The sequence below is a fragment of the Podarcis bocagei genome (assembly GCF_964188305.1).
Source record: "Podarcis bocagei genome assembly, chromosome: 10".
In the NCBI taxonomy this organism is placed as follows: Eukaryota; Metazoa; Chordata; class Lepidosauria; order Squamata; family Lacertidae; genus Podarcis; species Podarcis bocagei.
In genome coordinates this window covers 468,346-494,787 of record NC_138135.1, presented here as the reverse complement: position 1 = coordinate 494,787, position 26,442 = coordinate 468,346, and the positions used below count along the sequence as shown (strand labels likewise).

General features: G+C 49.6%; 3 protein-coding genes across 14 annotated transcripts in view; 2 read left to right on the top strand and 1 right to left on the bottom strand.

Annotated features, from left to right (window-relative positions):
• LOC308595633 (uncharacterized protein) overlaps positions 1-26,442 on the top strand; it is a 132,500-nt gene that overhangs the window by 87,087 nt on the left and 18,971 nt on the right. The window lies entirely within an intron of this gene.
• LOC308595616 (uncharacterized protein) overlaps positions 1-26,442 on the top strand; it is a 189,559-nt gene that overhangs the window by 153,724 nt on the left and 9,393 nt on the right. The window lies entirely within an intron of this gene.
• Positions 16,258-26,442, bottom strand: part of LOC308595546 (uncharacterized protein) — a 124,358-nt gene continuing 114,173 nt past the window's right edge. For 3 of the 10 annotated variants that reach the window (XM_081209867.1, XM_081209869.1, XM_081209865.1), the window contains exons 2-7: positions 23,086-23,597; positions 22,810-22,891; positions 22,476-22,558; positions 21,873-21,999; positions 17,409-20,223; positions 16,258-17,207 (exon numbers count right to left, since the gene is read on the bottom strand). In XM_081209867.1, the coding sequence (XP_081065993.1) occupies positions 17,483-20,223; positions 21,873-21,999; positions 22,476-22,558; positions 22,810-22,891; positions 23,086-23,502 (3,450 nt within the window). In that variant the 5' untranslated portion in view covers positions 23,503-23,597 and the 3' untranslated portion in view covers positions 16,258-17,207; positions 17,409-17,482. Of the gene's footprint in view, positions 17,208-17,408; positions 20,224-21,872; positions 22,000-22,475; positions 22,559-22,809; positions 22,892-23,085; positions 23,598-25,011; positions 25,102-25,708; positions 25,943-26,442 lie in introns of those variants that run through there. The other 7 variants (XM_081209871.1, XM_081209870.1, XM_081209863.1 and 4 more) reach the window with 6 other exon arrangements.

The following is a 26,442-nucleotide window of genomic DNA, read 5'->3' as shown; positions in this document are numbered from 1 at the left end:
GTTAGGAAAGCATTATACAATGTTTGGATGCAGTATAAAGACTTATTGGAAAGTAAAACTCCCAGGTGGTTGTCCCCAATGGAAGCTAAAGAGGTGAAAAAACTTAATATGGAGTCTAAATGGCCAAAATACTGTGAAATTTTAGAACAAGATGGGGAAAAAGTTAAATTACAGAGTTATGAGAAATTAAAGTCCAAAGTACGAGACTGGTTGCACTACCTTCAGATAAATGAGATATTTAAACAGGACAGGAAAATAGGCTTCTAGATGGAGAGGTCAAAATTAGAAACAGAACTGCTAGAACCCAATACTAAGAATTTGTCGAGAATGTATAACTTGCTGTTGAAATGGAATACACAAGATGAAACGGTGAAATCAGCTATGATAAAATGGGCACAAGATATTGGCCATGAAATTATGTTCGCTGACTGGGAAAAGTTATGGACCACCGGTACTAAATTTACGGCATGTAATGCCTTAAGAGAAAACATTATGAAAATGAGGTACAGGTGGTACATGACCCCAGTCAAGCTTGCAAAAATTTATCATTTGCCCAATAATAAATGCTGGAAATGTAATGAGACTGAAGGTACCTTTTACCACCTTTGGTGGACCTGCCCGATGATAAAAGCTTTCTGGGAAATGATCTATAATGAAATTAAGAAGGTTCTTAAATGGACCTTCCCTAAAAAACCTGAAGCTTTTCTCCTGGGCATCGTCGGCCAATTGGTGAGAAGGAAGGATAGGACGTTTTTTATGTATGCGACCACAGCAGCAAGGATTCTCCTAGCAAAGTATTGGAAGACACAAGAACTACCCACGCTGGAAGAATGGCAGACGAAGGTGATTGACTACATGGGACTGGCGGAGATGACTGGCAGAATCCGTGACCAGGGGAAAGAGACAGTGGAAGAAGATTGGAAGAAATTCAAAGTATATCTTAGAACTTGTTGTAAAATTCAGGAGTGTTAAATGTCAAGGGGTTGGGAAACAGAGAACTGCAGCTGTAATCAATAAGTTTAAGAAGAATTTAAAAGAAATTGAATTGAATAATTAGTTAACTGAGGAGTTGCTGAAGAAATATAAAACAAGGATGCAGAAAGGGGGAGGTATGGGGAAGTCCGGGAAGTAAGGTTTATGAAAAGACGGTGTCAGAGCTGCTTGAAGATCCTAGCTCACAGAGGATCACGCTAGCCAGCGATCATTAAGTAAAAGTCTTTATTGAATTACAGTTTCCATTCTCACGCTGCTGCGCGCAAACTCTACGTCTAGTAGCTAGATCGGCGAAGCTCCGTCTGAGTCTCCGCCCCGTGAGCACCAACTTAATATCCTAGCCTTGCTCCACCTTTTCCGCCTGACTGTCCTCCTCTGGGTCCCTCTACCCCCCGGGGCCTCCTCCTTCCGGGATTCTTCTGACGCTGACCCGGACCCTCCTGCCTCCTTGCGCCGGGCTTTAGGACCTGGTTCCCTTTCGGGGCTGCTTACTGCGCCGCCTTCCTCTGCATTTGAACTTGGCGCGCGCGCCCAACCTTCCACCTTCCTCTTAACCGTTTCTTCGCTCCCCGATGGAGGTGTGGCCACTCCTGACTCATGCCCTCCCTCCTGTGGTGAGCTGCCAGCGCTTCCCCCCTGGCTCCCTTCCTCTTCCCTGCTTCCTGGCGGTGACGCTGGTCCCGATTTCCAGCTGCTCCCCCCTGAGTCCCTTCCGGCTCTATCTTCCTGGGGTGCCCCCCTTGCCCTGGCCACTGGTGCTCCTTTCTGTGAATCCTCTGATTCACTGGAAAGACTAGGAGATCTCGGGTCGTCGTCATCACTCATCTTTTCTTCTGCCTCCTCCCCTTCGCTCTCTGTTTCCTCCCTTGCCCGTGCCTCTGCTCCTAAACCCCTGACATCCATCCCCCCCTCGAAGCCCCCCATTCCCCCCTCCCCTCCTTCCGGTGCTGGAGCTGGGGGCTGCTGTTGCAAAGGGACGAACGTCGGATATCGGTCGCTTCCCGTGGCGGGCCTCCATCTGAAGTCTTCCGGTTCTTCCTCCCTGCTCTCGTCGACGACGGTCACCTCCGCTTCCATCTCTGTGCCGCCGTGCTCGAAACCAGGGTCGTCCCCGAAAATGTCCATGTCCGTCTCTCCCTCACTTCCTCCTGGCGGCGTTGCTCGTCCTGAGCATTCCAGCCACTTTCTGCGGAACTGCTCCTCTGGCCTATCGTCCCACCAATACGAGGGTTCTGAGGCGGATCCCGAGGGTGACCCCTCCGGGGAACGGACGTCTCGTGTCGGTTCCTCGTCCGAGTCGAACCCCCGGAACGTGCTGGCCGAAAGCGTGGGCGTGAAAAGCCAGTCGTCGAAAAAGTCTGCTGGCATAGGTCTATGTGGGAAGAGGGCATGAAACTCGTCTTTGAGCAGAGGTTCGTCTAAGGCGTAGCCCGGCACCCAGCTGTTCGCACTGGCCGGGGTGCCCTCCTTGGCGAGAAAGTATTCTACCCCCTCTTCCCCCCATCTGGAGTCCAAAATCTCCGTGACTTCGTTGATGCGCTCCTTCTGTGCCACTCCCGCGTGCCCTGTTCTGTCTCTGGCCGGACTCGGCGCCGTTCCGGGTTCCTGGAACCTGTGCGGTGCCTTGTAGGGAGTGAGCACCGATCTGTGGAATACCGGATGCATCCTGGAACCCTCCGGAAGTGCCAGTCTGAAAGCTACCGGGTTGACCTGCTCTTCGACTTGGTAGGGCCCCAGTTGCTTATGCCCTAGTTTCTTCTTGGCCAACGACCTGGCCGGCACTGCGTGGGCTGCTAACCAAACCCAGTCTCCCACGTGGAGCTCTTCTCCAACCCTTCTGTGCTTGTCTGCTTGTACCTTGTATGCGTGCTTGGCCAGCTCCAGGTGGCGCCTCAGCTGATCGTGGACTTCCTGCAGCTCCGACGCGAACGCATCTGCTGTCTGCGGCTCCCCCTCCCCCATTCTTTCCAGTCCCGGGAAGGTTCTGGGGTGCCTCCCGTTGTTGGCGAAGAACGGCGTGACCCCCGTGGACACGTGCTTCGTGTTGTTGTAGGCGAACTCGGCAAGCGGCAGGTAATCCACCCACGTCGCAGGCTGTTGATTTGCATAACATCTCAGGTACTGCTGCATGATGGCATTGACCCGCTCCGCTTGCCCGTTGGTCTGCGGGTGTCTCGCCGACGCCAGGTTGATCTTGACGTTCAGGAAGCCCATCAGCTTCTGCCAGAAGTTCGAGATGAACTGCCGCCCGCAGTCGGACAGAATAGACCGTGGCAGACCGTGAACCTTGAACACGTGGTCTATGAACAGTTTGGCGGTTTGCTCCGCCGTGGCCACCTTAGCACACGGAATGAAATGCGCCATCTTGGAAAACAGGTCCACCACCACCAGCACTGCCGTCTTGCCCCTTGAGCTGGGCAGATCCGTGACAAAGTCCAGGGCCACCCTTTCCCAAGGTTCGACCGGAGTTTGCAGCGGTTCCAACAGTCCGGCCGGCGGTTTGTGCACTGGTTTGGCCCTCTGGCAGGTGTCACACCTCGCCACGTAGTCTGCGACCTCCCCTCTCATTCCAGGCCACCAGAAATCCCTGGCTACTAATTCCACCGTCTTCTCCTTGCCAAAGTGCCCGGCCGTGGGCGCGTCGTGCAGCTGCTGCAGCACCTTGGCTCGAAGTTCGTCTCCCGGCACGTAGATGGCCCCTTTACGGATGAGCAATCCATCTCTTAGCTGGAAACCGTCGGCCGCTGCCTTGCCCCTTTGCACCTCTGCCATCTTTGCTTGTGCGAAGGAGTCCCCCTGCAACGCTCGCCGCACCGCCTCTAGGTCCACGGTCGCCGCGGCGCACGCCCACACTGTCGGTGCGAAGATGTGCATGGCGGCCGCTGGTGTTGCGTCCTCCAGATACTGTGGCTTACGGGAGAGAGCGTCTGCCATGATGTTGGTGTCCCCCGGGACATACTCTATTCGGAAGTCGAAGTTCGCAAAGAACTCAGCCCAACGTATCTGCCTCTGGTTCAGGAACTGTGCCGTGCGCCAGTGCTCTAGATTCTTGTGGTCCGTGCAAACCTGCACCGTGTGCTTGGCGCCGATCAGAAAGTGCCTCCACGCCTTGAACGCTGCATGAATGGCCAGCAACTCCCTGTCCCATATGGTGTAGTTCTGCTCGGACTTGCTGAGCTTCCTGGAGTAAAACGCTCCCGGTCGCCACACCCCCTGCGGGTCTTTCTGCAGCAGGACCGCCCCCACGGCTCTGTCCGAAGCGTCTGTCTCCACCCTCATCGGCTTGCTGGGGTTGACATGAAGCAGCTGCTCTTCCGACGCGAAGAGACGCTTGAGTGCCTGAAAGGACTGCTCCGCCTGCTCTGTCCAAATGAACTTCTTTTTCTTGGAGCTAAGCGTGTCAGTGATGGCCGCCGTCTGCATCGCGAAGCCCTTGATAAACTTGCGATAGAAGTTCGCAAAGCCGACAAACCGTTGGACCTCCTTCCGGTTGCGCGGGCTCTTCCAATCCAACACCGCTCGAACCTTGGCGCTGTCCATGGCGAGCCCCTTGTCAGACAGCTTGTAGCCCAGAAAATCCACCTCCGTCACGTCAAATTGGCACTTCTCCAGCTTGGCGGAGAGCCTATGTTGCTTTAGCCTGCTCAGCACTTCCTTGACGTGCTTGTCATGCTCCTGCTGCGACTCCGAAAAGATCAGGATGTCATCTAAGAAACAGACGCACGTCTTGTAGAGAAGTCCCGCCAACACGTGATGCATAAATGCTTGAAAAACGTGGGAGCCATTTTGCAATCCAAAAGGCATAACTCTATATTCGTAGGTCCCCAGGGGCGTGAACATGGCTGTCTTCCACTCATCACCCTCCCGCATGCGAATGAGGTTGTACGCCCCCCGCAGGTCCAACTTGGTGAACACTCTGCCCTTCCGTACCTTCGCGAGGAGGTCGTCAATTCGGGGCATGGGGAAGTCCGATGGCCTAGTCACACTGTTCAAAATCCTGTAATCCACTACGAGTCTCTTTTGGGGCGTGTCCCGCTTCTTAACAAAGAATACGGGACTGCCCCCCACTGCCTTGGACTCCCGGATGAAGCCGCGCTGCAAATTATGATCAATGAACTCCTTGAGTTCTTGCAGTTCGTCCTCTGACATGGAATACAGTTTCCCTTTAGGCAGCGCCGCCCCCGGCAGCAGGTCAATTTTGCAGTCATATGGTCTGTGAGGGGGTAGCCTGTCTGCCTCCTTCTCGCAGAAAACTTCCAAAAATTCAGCGTACTTGTGGGGAATCGCTTGCAGCGTGCCTAGCAGCAGCTGTGACTCCTCTTCCTCTCCTTCCTGCCTGGGCACGATGCAGTGTTCAGCACAAAAGGAAGAGCCGAAGGTCAGCTGCCTCTGGTACCAAGCCATCGTTGGGCTGTGCTTGTCCAGCCAACTCATGCCCAATACAACGGGCGTGTCAGATAGTTGAGTGACGTTGAAGCTGATGATTTCTCTGTGATTCCCAAGTCGCATCACCATTGGTGGCGTCTGCTTCACCACTTGCCCCCCGAGCAGCTCCCTGCCATCCACCGTGACAACCTGCAGGGGCAGTGTGGCTGGCAGCAACTGCACAGCGTGCCTGTCAACAAAGTCCTGCCCTATAAAGTCCGCATTGCTGCCTGAGTCGATGGTGATTGGCACGTCTATGGTGATTCCATTGGGCAGCTGGAGAGATGCTGTGAGCCGCACTACTGGTTTGGGCGGGAGGGGGTTCACGGGCTGCAAAATTTCTGGGGACTGCGTCACTAACACGTCTGGCTGGGCCCCAGTGCCTCTTCCTCCAGCCAGACTGCGTCGTTTCCCTGCTGTGGTCCTCCTTGCTGCGTTGCTGCAGTCACCATTGCTGAGGCTGCAGTGAGCTTGTGGGGCCTCTGGGGACACTCTTTTGCCATATGCCCTGGTTCCTCACAGACGTAACACTTCCTGTTCCCTCTAGGAGGCTTCGCTTTCACTGCTGCCGGTGCTAGGGCTCTGGTTGCTGACTGAGCCCTTGCACCTCCAACCTCCATAGGTTCGGCTCCTCCTCCTGGCGGAGGCGTGGATTGCGCCCGCGCTGCTTCTCTGGGAAGGAAGGAGGGGCCCCCGGCTGGTTCGCGCCCTCCACGCCCTTCGTCCCTGCTCCACGGACGTCCTTCCAGCCTCACCCCCACTGCCAGTGCCCTCTGAACGACCTCCTGGGTGGTTCGGGGTCTCTCCCCCCTCGCGATCTCATCTTTAATCGAGTTGTGCAGCCCCTCCCAAAAGAGGTCTCTTACAGGAGCCGAATCTCTGTCCCATTCCAGGGCACTGACCAAGGCGAAAAAGCGGGCATGATACTGCCTGACGCTGGCCCTCCCTTGTCTCAGCCCATGCACCTCCTTCCGTGCAAGATCCACGTCAATACTTGATAAAAAGCACCCATCCATCGCTTTAATAAAGGCATCCGCATTCTGGAGCGCCGGATCCTTATCTCTCCATAAATTGCGTAGCCATGCTTTCGCATCCCCATGCAGATGGGACATGATGAACCCCACTCTCTCTTGTTCATCTCTAAAGTCTTTATGCAGCAGTTGCAGTGCGCACAGTACGTCGGCTCTAAAGTTGGGATACTGTTGCAGGTTCCCATCGAAGTGAGAGACTAGCCCGCCTGCCCGTCTCGCCAACCCAATTCCCTCCTGCCGGGGTGTCTGCTTTGTCAGCACGTCTAACCTGACCTGGAGATCCCTGCAGGCGGCAGCTGCCTCCTCCTCTCTCTTCCTGGATGCGAGAACCTCGGCGTTCAGTTGTGCCACTGCTTTTCTGAGGTCCTCTATCTGCTGCTCAGCCGTCATGTCGTCTGCCGTTCGTGAGCTCGCTAGTAGGCACCTGTTTCTCTCCCCTCCTCGAGGCTGTAGATGCCCACAATGATGAGACGGAGCTTACTGTCAGAGCTGCTTGAAGATCCTAGCTCACAGAGGATCACGCTAGCCAGCGATCATTAAGTAAAAGTCTTTATTGAATTACAGTTTCCATTCTCACGCTGCTGCGCGCAAACTCTACGTCTAGTAGCTAGATCGGCGAAGCTCCGTCTGAGTCTCCGCCCCGTGAGCACCAACTTAATATCCTAGCCTTGCTCCACCTTTTCCGCCTGACTGTCCTCCTCTGGGTCCCTCTACCCCCCGGGGCCTCCTCCTTCCGGGATTCTTCTGACGCTGACCCGGACCCTCCTGCCTCCTTGCGCCGGGCTTTAGGACCTGGTTCCCTTTCGGGGCTGCTTACTGCGCCGCCTTCCTCTGCATTTGAACTTGGCGCGCGCGCCCAACCTTCCACCTTCCTCTTAACCGTTTCTTCGCTCCCCGATGGAGGTGTGGCCACTCCTGACTCATGCCCTCCCTCCTGTGGTGAGCTGCCAGCGCTTCCCCCCTGGCTCCCTTCCTCTTCCCTGCTTCCTGGCGGTGACGCTGGTCCCGATTTCCAGCTGCTCCCCCCTGAGTCCCTTCCGGCTCTATCTTCCTGGGGTGCCCCCCTTGCCCTGGCCACTGGTGCTCCTTTCTGTGAATCCTCTGATTCACTGGAAAGACTAGGAGATCTCGGGTCGTCGTCATCACTCATCTTTTCTTCTGCCTCCTCCCCTTCGCTCTCTGTTTCCTCCCTTGCCCGTGCCTCTGCTCCTAAACCCCTGACAGACGGTTATGAAATTATACATGTTTATATGTGTGTATGTCTATGTATTGTATATTGTTTGTGTTTATTTTGTGTTTGGAAAACCAATAAAAATTTATTAAAAAAAAGAAAGAAAGTATTTAAAGGTATGGACTGTGGAAGGAGCTTCAGTCAGAGTGGAACCCTTGATTTTTGTCAACAAACTCACACAAAAGACAAACCATACAAATATCAAGAAAGTAGATAGAGGTTCCTCTTAGTGGAAGTTCAGAATCAAAAGACTTATGGACAGGAAGAACTTTAAGAGTTGAAATCCTTCAAACCATCAACAAACTCAGAGGGGAGAAGCAGTTTAAATGAAAAGATTGCAAAAAGTGCTTTATTTATAATAGAGTGATCAAGGAACATCCCAGGACTCTCACATGGGAGAACCCATTTAGATGTATGGAGTGTGGGACGTCTTCCCCTCAGAGTCCACTCTGAGCAATGAACTCAGCAGGAAATCATTCCTAAAAGCATGAGGTATATGTGAAGTTCTGGTGTTTATATGTAAAACTGCATAATAATGAAAGAAGGAAGCATCTCACAATAGTGAGTATAATTTTAGATGAAAGTACCTTTGTTTTTCACCAAACTCTCTCACCCCCCCCCCCACGCATGATCTCCCAGCACTGCTTCTTCACCAGAACTTCATCGCTGCCTCCTGCCATGCTCGTTCTGAAGAAAACTTGGAATACTGAAATTGAATGTTGGATTTCCCCCCAAGCCTAATTTCAAGAGAGAGAAGGAGGGGCTGCAGATACTAGGGAAGTCTCCTGGGGGCCCCACGTTCACTCATGTACCCCGGGACAATTTACTGCCATCAGCAAACTTTGCCCCCTCCCTGCTCCCTCCTAAGTCTAGATCATTTATGAAGAAGTTGAAAAGCCACAGGTCCCAATACTGAACTTGAGGGGACTCCGCTTTCTGCTCCTCTCCATTCAGAGAACTGCCCGTTTACTCTCTTGGTGTTTCAGAAGGAGGGCTGCCTCCAACTGGGGAGGCGCATTTCTTCTAGGGGCACATTTCCAGGGTCCCCATGGTGCCCCCCAGCCTGGCTCCACTCGGCCAGGGCAGCTGCATTTTTTTTTGCTGCAAGTGAGCCTGCCCCCTGAAACGTGGGGTCTTAAAGGAACTTCATGGGGGGGGATCAGCGAGAAGGAGCTTCTGGATCCTGTGCAGCCCCCTCCCTGCCTGCTCCCTTCAGGGTTCCTTAGCCCCTCCCTTTTTCATTTCAAGGATTGGGGGTCCTGCACAGCCCTCAGGGCACCTAAGCATCGGGGGGGGGGAGCTATTTTGTTTCCTGAGGGCAGGAGTCACAATCCTGGCATACTGGAGGATGTCTGGGTTTTAGGTATGGGGCTGAGGCTCAGGTGGAAAAGAGCTGATAGGGGAAATATCCTGGGGTGTGGATTTTATTTTATTTTTAATAATTTTTATTGATTTTCAAAAAAAATCTTGAGTGTTCACTGGAAGGACAGATCCTGAAGCTGAGGCTCCAAGACTTTGGCCACCTCAGGAGAAGAGAAGACTTCCTGGAAAAGACCCTGATGTTGGGAAAGATGGAGGGCCCAAGGAGAAGGGGACGACAGAGGATGAGATGGTGGGACAGTGTTCTCGAAGCCACTAACATGAGTTTGACCAAAGTGCGGGAGGCAGTGGAAGACAGGAGTGCCTGGCGTGCTCTGCTCCAGGGGGTCACGAAGAGTCGGACACGACTAAACGACTCAACAACAAATATCAAGATGTGGAATAATGGAAACAAAATGTGGAAAATATGGAAAGCACAAGGAGAAGCAGAACTAAGATGTGGAGATCTGCTCCAGAGATCCAGACCGTGGGGAGCCCCAACAAATTAATAAATACAATTTGGACTATAATTTGATCTTTTTTGTTTTAGTTTTTTTAGTTTTTTAATTGAAGTATTATGATTGGGTATTTAATTGAGGTGTGGATTTACTCCACTGCCCAGAGGTGAACCAAAGCAGTGGCAGTGGGGGCAGGCTGCCCCAGTGCCCACGCCTTTGCCACCTCGCTCTCGGCTGGAGGAGGCAGGCAGGGAAGAAGACGGGGCGGAACGGAGGCAGGCGAGCCAACAAGTGAGGGGGCAGAGGTGGCTGCTGGGGGGGGGGTGCACTTGAGCTGCTGCCTCTTGAGTTGCTCTGTCTGTCAGGTTGCCCTCCTGTGCCCCCCCCCCAAGCAGGGCTCCTGTGCCTTGTTTGTTGTAATTGAAAGCAGGAGCTGACGATTTCGCAAGCGGTGGGGTAAACGATAAGATAAATTAAGAAACTCCTAGAAGTAACAGATGAGGCTAAGAGATAGAGAAAGATCAATAATAATGATTATTATGGATTACAATTGGAAGTAAGGATAAGAAGTTTGTAATGAAAGAGGATATTGATGCATATATGTGTTATGATGGGAACTGCTAAATATGTGTTATGGTGAAATTCAGATTGGAAGGTGTCGAGGAAGTCTTCTAGCAATGTAAATATACCAGGGAATAAGAAGAAGAAAAATTCTTCTTTTATCTTTTGCATTTTTATTGTTAAAACAAAAAAATTCCTTCCAGTAGCACCTTAAAGACCAACTAAGTTAGTTCTTGGTATGAGCTTTCGTGTGCAAGCACACTTCTTCTTCTTCTTCTTCTGAAGAAGTGTGCTTGTACACGAAAGCTCATACCAAGAAGGATTTTGTTTTGTTTTGACTATGGCAGACCAAAACGGCTACCTATTTTTATTGTTGTTAAGTTGTGTTAAATGTAATGTTCTTTTCTGTGTTTATGTTTATTTATTATAAGAGCCTGGCGTGCTCTGGTCCACGGAGTCACGAAGAGCCGGACAGGACTAAACGACTAAACAACAACAAAATTACAAGAGAAAACCAATAATTTTTTTGGGGGGGGGGGGACCAGCACCTCCTAGCTTCGTCAGGGCAAGCATATTGTTAGGTGGGCGTGAGCTCCGTCTTCCTTGAGGCAAGTGTGCTTTGTGGCAGCTTTGCTTCATGAAAAGTCAAGCAGCAATTTGGAGCTCAATACGCCAAGGAGGAAACCAAAATTCTTGGCGTCCTCAGTTTAGGGCTAAAGCAAGGTGCAGGACGTCCAGTGGTAGCTGGCCAAGGGGATTGCTTGCATCTGAGACAGGAGACTGCTTGGGCATGAAGGTATCACTGGACATGACTTTATAAGGGGATCTGAAATTCTGTGAAGAAGCTCGCTGGTACAATTCATGGGAACATACCAACTTCGTATGAAACGTGAATAGAGCGCTGTCTTTGCTCTGTAATCTTTTGACTCAGGCATGGTTCCACGCCACTCCCCCCAAAAAAACAATGATTTCTTTCTGAGGTCTCAGGTGATCCCAACTGGAGATGAGAATGTTGTGTGAGATGCACATGAGGAAGCTTCTCTGGTGATGCTTCAATCTCAGGGGTTTTGTTTTTCAAGCTCAGAATCTTAACTACTGAGCCTTGGAAGAAGTACGCTTGCAAATGATTATTGGGTAGTGAAGGTGTGGGGTGTGAAATTGTACTGCAGTCAAATGCAACATTCCTACAATGTACATGCTGGGGAATGCTTGTGTCACTCAGGAGAAGACTTGCTAGTTCCTCCTGAGCTGGGACAGACTTCCTCTACATGGCACTTCATGTAGGTGTGGCCTGTTCTTGGACAGAGGAGCACACGGCCTCCATGTTCTGCTCTTCTTCTTCTCCTTTTTGTGTTCCTACAAGTTAGGAAGAAGTGACTGCTCAGTTGCAATCACTTGAGATTATTTCCCTTATGGAATAGTTCATGTCGATATATAGAGTTATGTAACTTAAGTCTGCCTTCAGGGGTCTTATTGTGAACTGGATGATTGTAAGTCAACTAGTTTTATGTTAACTTTAATCAGATAGTCGTGTCTATTCTTTTAGGAGGGATAGAAAAAGGGATCTTACCAGGAATCCTGAATAGTGAGGCTCAGACGAGCCTGCAACTAGCTAATTGCTGTGTGATTTCAAAGATGGATTGTTTAACAACTCTGCTAAGTTATAGAACTTGCCGACGCAAGTTAGGAAGGATATCATAAAAGAATGTCTCCTCTCCTGCCTCCCTAAACATTCCCACAGAAAGAGCCTGGGGTAGGATGTCACCTCCCTTGGAGCGAGCGACCAGCAGGGATGCCTCTGAGCTGCCGCCGTGTGTTCTGCTCAGCCCACCGTTCCCCATACAGACATCTCTGGCAATGGTTGCTGACGAGGGCTTACTGCCCATGCTGCCTTGTTCTGAATAGGACGGGGGGCAGTCCTCTGACAACTCACAGAGCTGTTTTCAGGATCTGGAGGGCAAGGACTGATGTAGTGTAGCAGTCAAAGTGTGAGATGTGAGTCAAACTCCTCTTCCTGCAACCTCAACTCTTCGTATCCATGGGGATTATAACACTGGACAGCCTTGCAGGGCCGTTGTTTAGATTACTGAGATAATATGTGTTATATTTTGTAATGCTTTAAATGTGCTAGGTAAAGGTAAAGGTACCCCTGCCCATACGGGCCAGTCTTGCCAGACTCTAGGGTTGTGTGCCCATCTCACTCAAGAGGCCGGGGGCCAGCGCTGTCCGAAGACACTTCCGGGTCACGTGGCCAGCGTGACATCGCTGCTCTGGCGAACCAGAGCCACACACGGAAATGCTGTTTACCTTCCCGCTTGTAAGCGGTCCCTATTTATCTACTTGCACCCGAGGGTGCTTTTGAACTGCTAGGTTGGCAGGCGCTGGGACCGAACGACGGGAGCGCACCCCGCCGCGGGGATTCGAACCGCCGACCTTTCGATTGGCAAGCCCTAGGTGCTGAGGCTTTTACCCACAGCGCCACCTGCGTCCCCTTTAAATGTGCTACGTAAATGCTAAATAAAGCTGAGTATTGGTTGGTGCAAAGTGAAAGGGCCTAGAGGAAGAGCCAGTAGAAGAAGACGAAATCCAACGAGTAATAAAAGAATCAAAAACCCAGGACCGGATGGATTTCCGGCAAAATATGATAAAAAAACTAAATCAAACCCCGATTGCACCCTTGAAAGAAGTACTGAACAGCATTTTAAGGAAGGGAGAAGTACCTGGCAGGTCAGGCTCAGAGGGAGAAGAGGAGGGGGCCAGGAGACCCAGAGGAGGCCGGCTGCTGAAGCATCCAGGGAGACTCCCCCTCCTGCTGCGACCAGCTCCCCTCTCCCCTGGTCTCCTAGAGCACACAGAGAAAGCCGGTTCAGACCCCATGAGCCTGTACATATTAAGGGGGGGTATTTTTGTCCCAACATGCATCACTTTGATCTCATTGACAATGAACTGTCATTACTGCCCATCCACCCCGTTTGGAGAGCTCTGTTTGGAGCTCCTTGCAATCTCTCTTTGTTTGAACTGTGGGGTGTGAAACACAGAGCAGTCAAATACAACATTCCTAGAGTGGACATAAAAGGGGATGTCTGGACCAGCCAGTCAGAACATCCTGTTTCCTCCTGGGCTGGGACAAACTTCCTCTACATGTGACCAGAGGTGGGTGTGACCTCACCTGTGCAGGTAACAACATAGCACAGGGCAGGCAGCCATCTCTCTCTCTCTCTCTCTGACTCCATTCCTCGAAGCAGCAACATCTCCTTAGCCTGAGATGCTTCCAGCCAAGAGAGGACAAAGGAACTCTCTCCTTATAGGATAGATTCCAGGTGTGTATATTTTGTAACCTAAGTCTGCCTTCTGGGATCCTTCTGTGAACAGAATGTGAGTAAACTATTTTATATATTTTATTTTATTTTAAACTATTTTATTTTTTTAAAAAAAAACATTTTTATTAGCAATTCAACAACATATCCAAACATATTATATTCATTATTTACCGCCTCCCCCCCTCAAACCCCCCTCCCCCAAAGACTTCCCTCAGCTCAGCTTCCAATTATCAGCACAGGTTCTAATAAGTGTTCACCCACCATGAGGCAGAATTTCATTAGTGCCCCACAAGCTTCCTGCGCTTTAAGTTTTGCAGCCTCCAGGTGCCCCTTCCAGAAAAGTGTCTCAGTGAAAGGGACTCCCAGGGATCCAAAGGAGTGTATTGAACCAGGTTATTCATTGCTCCAAACTTGGGACTTCTCTCTGTCCGCTGGGAGAGGCCGGCCTGCCCCTTCTTCAGGGCAACTTCCTTCCCTCTGCTCCAGTATGAGGGCAGCACACATAGCTCAAAGCCCCCTCTTAAATCCCGTCAACTATAAGAAAAGGAACCACTATCAAATACTTGACAAACTACCAGTGTGGTGTAGTGGTTAAGAGCGGTGGACTCGTAATCTGGAGAACTGGGTTTGATTCCCTGCTCCTCCACATGCAGCTGCTGGGTGACCTTGGGCTAGTCACACTTCTCTGAAGCCTCTCAGCCCCACTCACCTCACAGAGTGTTTGTTGTGGGGGAGGAAGAAAAAGGAGAATGTTAGCCACTTTGAGACTCCCTTGGGTAGTGATCAAGCGGGATATCAAATCCAAACTCTTCATCTTAAAAAGCAAGAGACATCACCTTGCCAACAAAGGTCCGTATAGCTAAAGCTCTGGTTTTCCCAGTAGTGATGTATGGAAGTGAGAGCTGGACCATAAAGAAGGCTGATAGCCGAAGAATTTATGCTTTTGAATTCTGGTGCTGGAGGAGACTCTTGAGAGTCCCATGGACTGCAAGAAGATCAAACCTCTCCTTTCTTAGGGAAATCAGCCCTGAGTGCTCACTGGAAGGACAGATCCTGAAGCTGAGGCTCCAAGACTTTGGCCACCTCATGAGAAGAGAAGACCCCCTGGAAAAGACCCTGATGTTGGGAAAGATGGAGGGCACAAGGAGAAGGGGACGACAGAGGACCAGATGGTTGGACAGTGTTCTCGAAGCTACCAGCATGAGGTTGACCAAACTGCGGGAGGCAGTGGAAGACAGAAGTGCCTGGCGTGCTCTGGTCCAGGGGGTCACAAAGAGGCGGACATGACTGAACGACTCAACAACAACAACATCATATACTTTAAAAATCAGCACCTAAACCATTTCAGTAAATGCCTGGGGGCCTAAAACAGATGTGAATGAGCAGCGCAAATCAGAGCGCATTGTGTGCGTGCAACTTGCAAGAGGGCAGAGGGACATTCTGCTCTGGTCAGACCACACCTGGAGTACTGTGTCCAGTTCTGGGCACCACAATTCAAGAAGGACACTGACAAACTGGAACATGTCCAGAGGAGGGCAACCAAAATGGTCAAAGGCCTGGAAACGATGCCTTATGAGGAACGGCTAAGGGAGCTGGGCATGTTTAGCCTGGAGAAGAGGAGGTTAAGGGGTGATATGATAGCCATGTTCAAATATATAAAAGGAAGTCATATAGAGGAGGGAGAAAGGTTGTTTTCTGCTGCTCCAGAGAAGCGGACACGGAGCAATGGATCCAAACTACAAGAAAGAAGATTCCACCTAAACATTCGGAAGAACTTCCTGACAGTAAGAGCTGTTCGACAGTGGAATTTGCTGCCAAGGAGTGTGGTGGAGTCTCCTCCTTTGGAGGTCTTTAAGCAGAGGCTTGACAACCATATGTCAGGAGTGCTCTGATGGTGTTTCCTGCTTGGCAGGGGGTTGGACTCGATGGCCCTTGTGGTCTCTTCCAACTCTATGATTCTATGATTCTATGATTCTATGACAGAGTCTCTGCTTCACGCCCCTCTCTGCTCTCCTCCTCTTCTCTTCGACTTCCCACATTAATGGGGAAAGGCTACAGGTCCACCTCATAGGGATGTTGTAAAGACAGCAGAGTTGGTTTTTATGAAGCACTTTGAACTCTCCGAGTGTCCTCTAATTTATCTCCCCATGTTGAGCCCCCACAGCCTTTGCTCAGAGGGGCCCTGCCCACCCATTCCTGGGCCACCTTCCCGTTTCATTCAAGGTGCACGGCTAGGAGATGGATCTTCCGCCAAACTCCCCTTTATTCCTGTTGCCACTACAGAGGACTCTTCAACACTTCACCCCAAACATAACAGAGGAGGAAGTGTGCATCGATTCATTAAACTGATTTATTTTAAAAAGAGACATAAACATAGAATCATAGAATCATAGAGTTGGAAGAGACCACAAGGGCCATCGAGTCCAACCCCCTGCCAAGCAGGAAACACCATCAGAGCACTCCTGACATATGGTTGTCAAGCCTCTGCTTAAAGACCTCCAAAGTAGGAGACTCCACCACACTCCTTGGCAGCAAATTCCACTGTCGAACAGCTCTTACTGTCAGGAAGTTCTTTGAAACATGTGGTTTCAAATGTTCTCATTTCTTTTCTTTTTCTTTTGAAACTTTGCTACAGCTGCAACAACAGGGTTTATAATGCTGTTTCTCTATTGCAGGTCTAACCAACCCTGCTCCACAATTGCCACCACTGTCCCATTCCATTCCACCCTCCAATGGTGGCAGCCAACCATCTTGGCTGCAAGTCCCAGAAGACGGGCTCTCTCCTTAGAGACCTTTTCCACCTAGCCTGTGAGGGCAGAGCCTGGATTGACTCCAGCTGCAAAAGCTGAGGCTGCTGAACAGACTCTTGAATTTGGGGGTTTGGGGGGGGGGTTGTTGGTGTTGGTGTTTTGTTTTTATATTTTAGATCTTGTGATTTACGTGGAAATTGATCCGTTCAATTGCTCAATCCCAGCATTCCAAACTACCCCTATCACCATCTAGCATTTCCTAAAATTTACTCTTCTACTGTAATTACCATTATTATATTAATGTCATTGATACATGCGTATAAAACTTTGAATACAAACACCAAGACATTGCACTGAAATGCACTGAAATGCAAAAATCGGGAAATGCGCATGCATGCACTTTCCAAGAGTCTCATTCGAGAGCCAGTGGGGTGCAGTGCTTAAGAGTTTTGGACTAGGAACTGGGAGACCTGGGTTCCAATCTCCACTCAGTCACTGGGTGATGGCTTCACAGCCCAACCTCTCTCACAGGGTTGTTGTCAGGATTAAACCATGAGGGGGAGAACGACTTAAGACCACACTTAGCAACTTGAAGAAACAGGTGGTATATAAAGGCATCCAATAAATTTCACTAAGAAGAAAGGTAAGATTCTGCTCTTAGGCAAGACGAATCAGCTGCACAAATATAAGATGGGACATACCAGGCTTGCCAGTAGTACATGTGGAAATGACCTGGAGTCTTAGTGGACCACAAGACTAACATGAGTCAACATCAGCAAAATAGGCTGTTATTCTAGGCGGCGTCCAAAGAAGTCAAGTGTCCAGATCAAGAAAAGTAATAGCCCCACTTTCTTCTGCCTTGTTCAGACCACACCTGGAGTCCTGTGTCCAGTTCTGGGTGCCCCAATTTAAGAAGGATTTTGACAAGCTGGGAGGTGTGCAGAGGGGGGGGGGTGAGCAAGACAATTAAGCGTTGGGGAACCAAGCCTTCTGAGGAACAGGAAGGGCTGTCAGGTGGAAGATTGAACAAGCTTGTTTTCACCGGCTCTGGAGGCTGGGACCCAAACCAATGGCTTCAATATAAAAAAATTCCTTCCAGTAGCACCTTAAAGACCAACTAAGTTAGTTCTTGGTATGAGCTTTCGCGTGCATGCACACGAAAGCTCATACCAAGAACTTACTTAGTTCGTCTTTAAGGTGCTACTGGAAGGATTTTTTTTTTATTTTGACTATGGCAGACCAACACGGCTACCTATCTGTAACTGGAACAATGGCTTCAAATTAGAGACGCCCTTGGAAGGTTGTGGACTCTCCTTCCTTGGAGGTTTGTAAGGAGAAGTTTGAAGGCAATATGTCATGGAAGCTTTAGTTGAGAGTCCTGCAGTGGACTAGACGACCCAGAAGTCTCCTGCAGGTCTAAAATTCTATGATTCTCCCCTGTATGAACTCTTTGATGGGCCATGAGCTTGGTCCTCTTACTGAAGCTCTTTCCACATTCCAAGCACTGATATGGTTTCTCACCACTGTGAATTCTTTGGTGGGAAGTGAGGTTGTCCTTCCGGGTGAAGCTCTTCCCACATTCCAAGCACTGATAGGGTTTATCCCCAGTGTGGATTCTTTGATGGGCCATGAGGTTAGTCCTCTTACTGAAGCTCTTTCCACAATCCAAGCACTGATAGGGTTTCTCCCCAGTGTGGATTCTTTGGTGGGCCATGAGGTTAGTCCTCTTACTGAAGCTCTTCCCACATTCCAAGCACTGATAGGGTTTCTCCCCAGTGTGGATTCTTTGGTGGGATGTGAGATGGGCTTTCTGGCAGAAACTCTTTCCACATTTCACACATTGATAGGGTTTCTCACCACTGTGAATTCTTTGGTGAGCCATGAGCTTGGTCCTCTTACCAAAGCTCTTTCCACATTCCAAGCACTGATAAGGTTTCTCCCCTGTGTGAATTCTTTGGTGGGAAGTGAGACTTTGCTTCTGGTTGAAGCTCTTCCCACATTCCAAGCAGTGATATGGTTTCTCCCCTGTGTGAATTCTTTCATGGCAAGTTAGATTGGCCCTTTGGCTGAAACTCTTTCCACAATCCAAGCATTCATAGGGTTTCTCACCACTGTGAGTTCGTTGATGGGCCATGAGCTTGGTCCTCTTACCAAAGCCCTTCCCACATTCCAAGCACTGATAAGGTTTCTCACCACTGTGAATTCTTTGATGGGAAGGGAGACTTTGCTTATGACTGAAGCTCTTTCCACATTCCAAGCACTTATAGGGTTTCTCCCCTGTGTGAATTCTTAGGTGGGAAGTGAGGTTGACTTTCTGGCGGAAACTCTTCCCACATTCCAAGCACTGATAGGGTTTCTCACCACTGTGAATTCTTTGGTGGGAAGTGAGGCTGACTTTCTGGCGGAAATTCTTTCCACATTCCAAGCACTGATATGGTTTCTCTCCTGTGTGAATTCTTTGGTGGGAAGTGAGATCGGCTCTCTGGCAGAAACTCTTTCCACAATCCAAGCATTGATAGGGTTTCTCCCCAGTATGAATGCTTTGGTGGGAAGTGAGACTTTTCTTCAGACTGAAGCTCTTGCCACATTCCAAACACTGATAGGGTTTTTCACCTGTGTGAATTCTTTGGTGATGAGTGAGATTGACTCTCTGGCAGAAACTCTTTCCACATTCCGAGCACTGATGGGGTTTCTCACCACTGTGAATTCTTTGGTGATGAGTGAGACTTTTCTTCAGACTGAAGCTCTTGCCACATTCCAAGCACTGATAGGGTTTTTCACCTGTGTGAATTCTTTGGTGAGAAGTGAGATTGGCTCTCTGGCAGAAACTCTTTCCACATTCTAAGCACTGATATGGTTTCTCACCACTGTGAATTCTTTGGTGGGAAGTGAGACTTTGCTTCTGGGTGAAGCTCTTTCCACAATTCACACATTGATAGGGTTTCTCCCCAATATGAATTTTTTGGTGGGAAGTAAGACCAGTGCTCACAGTGAAGCTCTTCCCACATTCCAAGCACTGATATGGTTTCTCCCCTGTGTGAATTCTTTGGTGAGAAGTGAGATCGGCTCTCTGTAGGAAACTCTTTCCACAATCCAAGCATCGATAGGGTTTCTCCCTGGTATGAATGCTTTGATGGGTAGTGAGATGGGCCCTGAGACTGAAGTTCTTTCCACATTCCAAGCACTGGTATGGTTTTTCCCCTGTGTGAATTCTTTGGTGGGAACTGAGATTGGCTCTCTGGGAGAATCTCTTTCCACATTCCGAGCACTGATAGGGTTTCTCACCACTGTGAATTCTTTGGTGGGAAGTGAGACTTTGCTTCCAACTGAAGCTCTTCCCACATTCCATGCATTGATAAGGTTTTTCACCACTGTGAATTCTTTGATGGGAAGTGAGACTTGCCTTTTGGGTGAAGCCCTTTCCACAATTCACACATTTATATGGTTTCTCCCCAGTATGAATTCTTTGGTGGGAAGTGAGATGGGAGCTCACAGTGAAACTCTTCCCACATTCCAAGCACTGATAGGGTTTCTCACCACTGTGAATCCTTTGATGGACCGTGAGAGTCGTCCTGTGATTGAAGCTCCGCCCACATTCCGAGCACTGATAGGGTTTCTCACCTGTATGAATTATTTGATGGGCTGTGAGATGGGTTCTCTGACTGAAGCTCTTTCCACACTCTTGGCATTCAAATGGCTTCTCCCCCCTGTGAATTCTCTGGTGTTTACGGAAGGTTTTGCTTGTATTACAGCTTTTCCTACATTCTAAGCACTGATAGGGTTTCTCGCCTGTATGAATTATTTGATGCGAAACGAGATGTGCACTCTTACTGAAGCTCTTTCCACATTCTAAGCATTTCAGTGGGTCCTCCCCTGTGGGAATTATTTCCTGTGAAGTTAGACTTTCATTCCAACAGAATTTTTTTCCCCATTCAGAGAACTGAGAGGGTTTCTTCCCAATAGCATTTCTTTGGTGGGTAGTCGAATGGGAGCTGTGACTGAAGCTCTCTCCACACTCCAAGAGTGGCAATGGCTTCTCCACTGTGTGGATTCTGTCATGGGCATCCTCGTTCTCAATTTCCAAATCAGCACCACCTGCAATGAAGAAAGAAATGGATTAGAGCTGCAGGAAGAAATGGAGTGCCACTGTATTGAATATTGATCACTAACCCTTGTGATAGAGGAAGAATTCCATGCATCAACATTGCTGACCACACACTAGAGGTGGTCAGTGTTAGAAACAGAGATAGGAAAGCTAGGACATAAAGAGGACCTTATACCTAGGTTATGGGCTCAAAAATGGAAAGTCTAGGTGCACTTTCGTATGAAAAAAATACAAAGCTGAAAAGGAATGAACAGCAGCTAAAATAATATGTTCATTTTTCACATGGTCTAGTCCTTCCCCTGCCCACCCACCCCCCTGATTTTTTTAAGAAGGTCTTGTCACGGGACAGACAGGCAAGGGGAGAACAGAGAGAGAAGTTTTGAGGAAATTGAGCCTGGCAGAGTTCGCATACAATAACACAATGCATGCACCCACAGATATATCACCACTTGTAGGTTTCAGATCCTCAGAAGACATCGAAAGCAAGACAGATGGGGGGGGCTTAGTGGGGGGTGATGTCACAGGACAGAGAGCCCTTGGGTCAAGGGAAGGGGGAGTATCAGAGCAGGGACAGTCAGACAGGGAAAACAGGGAAATGATGGATGAAGTAGGGGAGGAGAAGGCGGAGAGCAGTCAAGTGGTGTCAGGGCTCTGCAGTACTGGAGAGCCCTGCCACCAACCAGGGAGTTCAAGAAGAGAAGGGGAAGCGGTGCCTTTGGCACAGGCGAGGAGAGAATCAAAGACATCTTGAGAGATCCCCACATCTGCTGTGTTGGAGAAGGAGCCAAAGGAAGCCACTCCCCGAATCTGACTGGTCAGATTCAGATGCATGATTTTGAACTGTAGCTGTTCGTACATATGTAAATAAAGAACTGTAAATATCTCTCTGAGTGAGCAGAGGGTGTTTATTGCGAAGAGCAGACACCACCTTGACAGGTCTCTCCTTCAGCTTTCAGAGAGTAGCTGGAAGTGGGGAGCCAGAAAAAGGTCCTCCTTTCCTTCCACTCCGCAGTTTTAATCTGAAATCTTAGGTGCAGTACTGCGTGCAGAACTCAGAAACTGCTCGTGTCTATGAAATTCCCTGTTGCAAAATGCGCCTATGGGAGTTTCAGACACTGGAGGTGGTGGATGATTTTGTCTCCCTAGGAGGTTCTACCATAACCAACAACCTCTTCATCGATGCTGACCTGGACAAGTGTATTGGCAAGGCAAATGTGTTACTAACTCTTCAATGCCAAGAGGGAGGTCTATCAGGATTGTGCGTTGAGCAAGCAGTTTGTGAAGTGAATTGTGGACAATTACAACCATTAGGGGGGGAAACCCTCAAAGTCTTCCATATGCTCCATATCAGGAAGATTTTGGGCAATAGAAGGCAGAACAGTGTCAACAAAGATGTGTTCTCCTGACCTCAGATTCCCAGCTTGTTCCCATTTCATTCTCAGCAAGGTCTATGTTGGCTTCATCATGTCCACGGTCAAAACATGCTGATAGCTCTCCATTTAAGGTGAGTTTGGGGGGTATTAGAATCCCAAATGCTGCAAGTGGCCCTGCAGACCTCCCTCAAAACCAGGTAGCCTTATCAGAGAGAGATATGCATGGAATTTCTAAACAGAGGTCATGATCCACAAGGGAGCCTTACTGAGAGAGGCCACAATTCTGTGATTCTCCTCCATGACTTCCTTATGCAGAGCTCTCTGGTCAGGATCCAGCAACGCCCATTCCTCATCTGTGAAATGAACAGCGACATCTTCAAAGCACACTGGACCCTAAGAGAGAAATGAAGAGGTCCTTTTTAGACAGCACTAAGGTTGTCTGCTACACATTGCTGTTTCTTTCTGCGCATTAAAAGGGGGGAGGAGAAGGTGGGGAAACCCCATTGTGCAACTGATGCGACAAGATAGGTGATTCCTGGGAACTATTTTTGAGGCTTGATGAACTGCTTAGAAGCCTGTTTTAGCATTCAATGATAACTCTACAAGTAAAACAACAATGACTTATGAATCATCCTATTGACCGTCAGAAGGTGAGTTAAGGCAAGGTGGCTGTTCCTTGTTCTCAGCACATTAAGCTTCTCCAACGGCATTCCCAGCCTCCTGGCTTCTGTCTAGGCTGCCCTTGACAAAGATGCCTTCAGAGCAGCTTGGACAGAAGCCAAGAGGAGGAGAGAGATTCCTCGGGGGCCAGAGGCACCCTGGCTGCCCCACCCCTCAGCCCCCTTCCCCACAGGGCTCCCTCCCTCTACCTGAGCTGCTTCCACAGCCGTTGCTTCTCCACCACCACCAGGAATAGATGGAAGAAGAGGTCTTGCTGGCATTATCTGGTCACCTGTAAGAGACAGAGGTAAGTGGGAAGCCAGGAGTGCAGCTGCTCTCCAAAAAGTCTCACCTTCTGAGTGCATCTGGACATTTGGACCCATTTCATAATTTAGTTGGGTTTAAAAATACATCTCCCTCCTTGGTGCTCCTGGCCCCAAGTGTTTACCCCCCCCCCCAAAAAAAAAAGAGAGGAAAAGAACCCATGGATTTGTTTTGATATCCACAGAGAGGGACCAAACGGAGAACGGACTCCTTCCTTACCCAGCAGCCTCTCTCTGGTGTCCAGCGGAGTCCTTTTGGTCTCAGAGGAATCTGGGCCCATTTCTGCAATCAGATCCTGCCTCTGAAATAGCAACAAAGATTCAAAACAGAGAATATGAAGAAGAGTTAGAAAAGGAATGACAGAGGCAAAAACTGAAGGGCAATCTGATAGAATTCAATGGCTGCTTTCCAAAAAAGGATGGAGAATTTTCAGATACAATACCCTCACTCACGTTTGGAGCCCCTTGGGAGTATCCAGAGGAAAGTCTCTCTCACCTGCTGCTCTGCCTGCTTCCTCTCCTCTGCCTGACTCAGGAGGAAACCTTCGGCCAGGGCCACTGCCTGGGAACTGGTCTCTGCTCCGCATTCCCTCACCCAGCTCTCCATTTCCGCTGGAAGGACAGCCAGGAACTGCTCCAAGATCACCAGGTCCAGCATCTCAGCTTTCGTGTGCCTTTCTGGCTTCAGCCACTGATGGTCAAGGCAGTAAAGTCGGCTGCAAACTTTCCGGGGTCCTTTGGCCTCCTGATAGCAGAACTGCCTCAATTGCTTGCTCTGCACCTCTGGGTGGAGAGTGTCCTCCTCTCCCGGGATCTTCTGCACAGTTTCCCCCCCAGAATCTCCCACTGCTCCCCATTTCCATTTCCATGGCCTGGCCTCTTTCTGCTTCAGGGCCAGCTGAGTCTTGCTCATCTAGCTGTGCTCTCAGGAAGCCTCCAAGAGAGATGAAGGAATCCCTTGATCTTCTGCCAAGTTCTGTCTGTCCAAATCAGAGGTGCTAGGGAATTCTACAAACCGAATACATTGTTCTGTTACAAAACTGACATATTGCCTGGAGGAGAAAAATGTTCCGTGAGGAAGTATGTGTGAGTCTTGGAAGAGCCAGCTCTGGACTGCACCACAACCCAGACTCTGAGGTTTCTATAAAAAGGAGAAGGTGAAGTAAGTCTCCAGCCCTCCTAGAGGGAAAATGACCATGCAAAATGTGCAGGGAACTGTTGGTCTTTCCAAGAGATGAATGAGCCTGGTTGCTCCTGCCTTTCAGAGTTTTCAATCAAGGAATGAAGTCAGAACTGTGACTGACAAGTGACTCATTTGTACTGAGTGTTATCTGAGCATTGGGTTATAGTGGGAGTCCTAACCCAGGACTCCTCAAGAGTTGCTCTCCTGCCCAACCCCACTTCAGAGCACATTTATTTCCTTATCTGGCTAACTTCTGAGGGCCAAATGACATGTGGGTGGGGTCAAAGGTCAGCACTCAAAAGCAAATAAAGTGGAACTCGCCTTTCTATGAGTGTATTGCGTTTTCAACTGTTCTTATTGCTTTTTAAAGAAAATTGTAATCTGCTCTTGGAAATTCAGATGACAGGCAGGGAACAAGCAGTAACGATGATGATGTTACATTGCTTAACGCTCCCCCTCCCTAGTCATGAATACTTGAGGGCACTCCTGGGTCCATCATGGTCTCTTGAGGCCCATGTCCAGCTCAGGCTAGTTCCCCACCCCACAGACCTTTCGGGACAGAGAGGACATGGTCCTGGTCTTCCCTGCTCTGCACCAGATGGGATGGTGGCAACGCTCTCTGTGTGGAACTGCCCTTGAAGGCGACTCCGCTACACATTCACAGCAACAACACAAAGCAATACTACTCAGCTCCTGAGGTCCACAGAGAGACTGGCTACTTTTCTAGGGAGAGTTAAAGGTAGGTAGCCGTGTTGGTCTGCCATAGTCAAAATAAAAAAATTCCTTCCAGTAGCACCTTAAAGACCTACTAAGTTAGTTCTTGGTATGAGCTTTCGTGTGCATGCACACTTCTTCAGATACACTGAAACAGAAGTTGCCAGATCCTTCTATATAGTGAGAAGGTGGGGAGGGGTATTACTCAGAAGGGTGGTGGGAATGGGTGATTGGCAGATAGCTGAGATGAGCCTGTTGACGACTCTTAACGACTGCAATAGGGCTTACAGGAAAAGGCAAGGGGGAAATGAGTCATCACTCGAGATGAATCCTGAGTTACAGTGACTCAGCAATTAGCTGTTAACAGTTAACAGCCAGCAGGCTTGAAAGATGTAGGCCTTGCTGCTCCTGCTCTCAAGAACCTTTGTCTCATGACAGCCTCCTATGGGGGAGACAGAGCAGAGGAGCCCCCCATCGCCCTCTTCTCCTTCTCCACAGATCGGTCTCCTCCTCTTTGAACGCCACCTTGATTGTGCTAACGGAGAAATCTGAGGGCTCCCTTGGACAAGAAACAAGGACACCAGCCAGGAATACCAGAGCAAAAGAGCAGCCAGTAGGCTTGGTCTTGATTGAAGACTGTCACCACAGGACTCCCACCTGCCACCAGGTGAAACAAGATGGAAGCCCCACACAAAAGAGAACCCAAACTTTTATTAGCGGGTGGCGCTAATAAACCACAGAGCCTAGGGCTTGCCGATTGGAAGGTTGGCAGTTCGAATCCCTGTGATGGGGTGAGCTCCCGTTGCTCGGTCCCAGCTCCTGCCAACCCAGCAGTTCAAAAGCATGTCAAGTGCAAGTAGATAAATAGGTACTGCTGTGGGGAGAAGGTAAAGAGTGTTTCCGTGCGCTGCTCTGGTTCGCCAGAAGTGGCTTAGTCATGCTGGCCACATGACCCGGAAACTGTCTGCAGACAAATGTTGGCTGCCAATAAAGCGAGATGAGTGCTGCAACCCCAAAGTCGTCCGCAACTGGACCTAACAGTCAGGGGTCCCTTTACCCTTTAATCCCCATGTTATGCCCCCCAACTACATCACTCATACATCACAGTTACATCATGAAGGGGGAGGTCTGGTGGCAGGAATCTGAGCATCCTGGACCCTGCCCCATGGTTCCCCCTGCCCTCCACCAAACACCCATCAAGTGAAACAAAACAGATACTTACTTTTCCCAGCCAAGTGAATCACACCCTTTTGTCTTCATCTGAGTTTGGTATTTCTACAATGGCTACCTGTCTGGCACTCAGGTATCAGGATGCCAGGGATTATCCCTCAGGCAGAGGAGCTGCTGAGTAGCTGAGCTCACATGTCTATGTGGATTTCTGAAGTTCTCCCAGTGAGTCAGTACATAGAGACATTTTTCAGTGAATTCTTACATTTGGTATCGTGCAGCAGAGGCCCTTTGAATAGAGAGGAAGAAACTGTGATGAAGTGTTTTGTGGGGACAAATCACACAAGTCACAAAAGTGATTGTGCTGATTTTGGTAGTGGGCTGCATGTGCATGAGATCTGCTGGAGGGGCAACCCCCCCCAACCTATACATCAATTCCTGCAACCACTGGTGGCCTCCCTGCCTCTTGTGGGAGGGAGTTCCACAGGTTTTACTCTGCCCTGCAAGAGGAAGCGCTTTCTCTTCCCTGCCCTCCGTCTTCCTTCCTTGCACAGGTGAGGTTTTAGGTACCGAATGTCCGAACGTTTCCATCCACCTACAACCTCTGTTATACAAGGGGACTGATCCATACATCTGAATGGGGTTTCATTTGCATGCATTTCCCCACTCCTGGATCCAAGGGGTCAGCAGCGCATCCATGCAAAGGAAGAGCAGAGCTGCCGCCCTCCTGCGACCCTCCGCGCCCTGACTTGCCCCCCTCTCGCCATGCAGCGCTGGGACCCCCGCTCT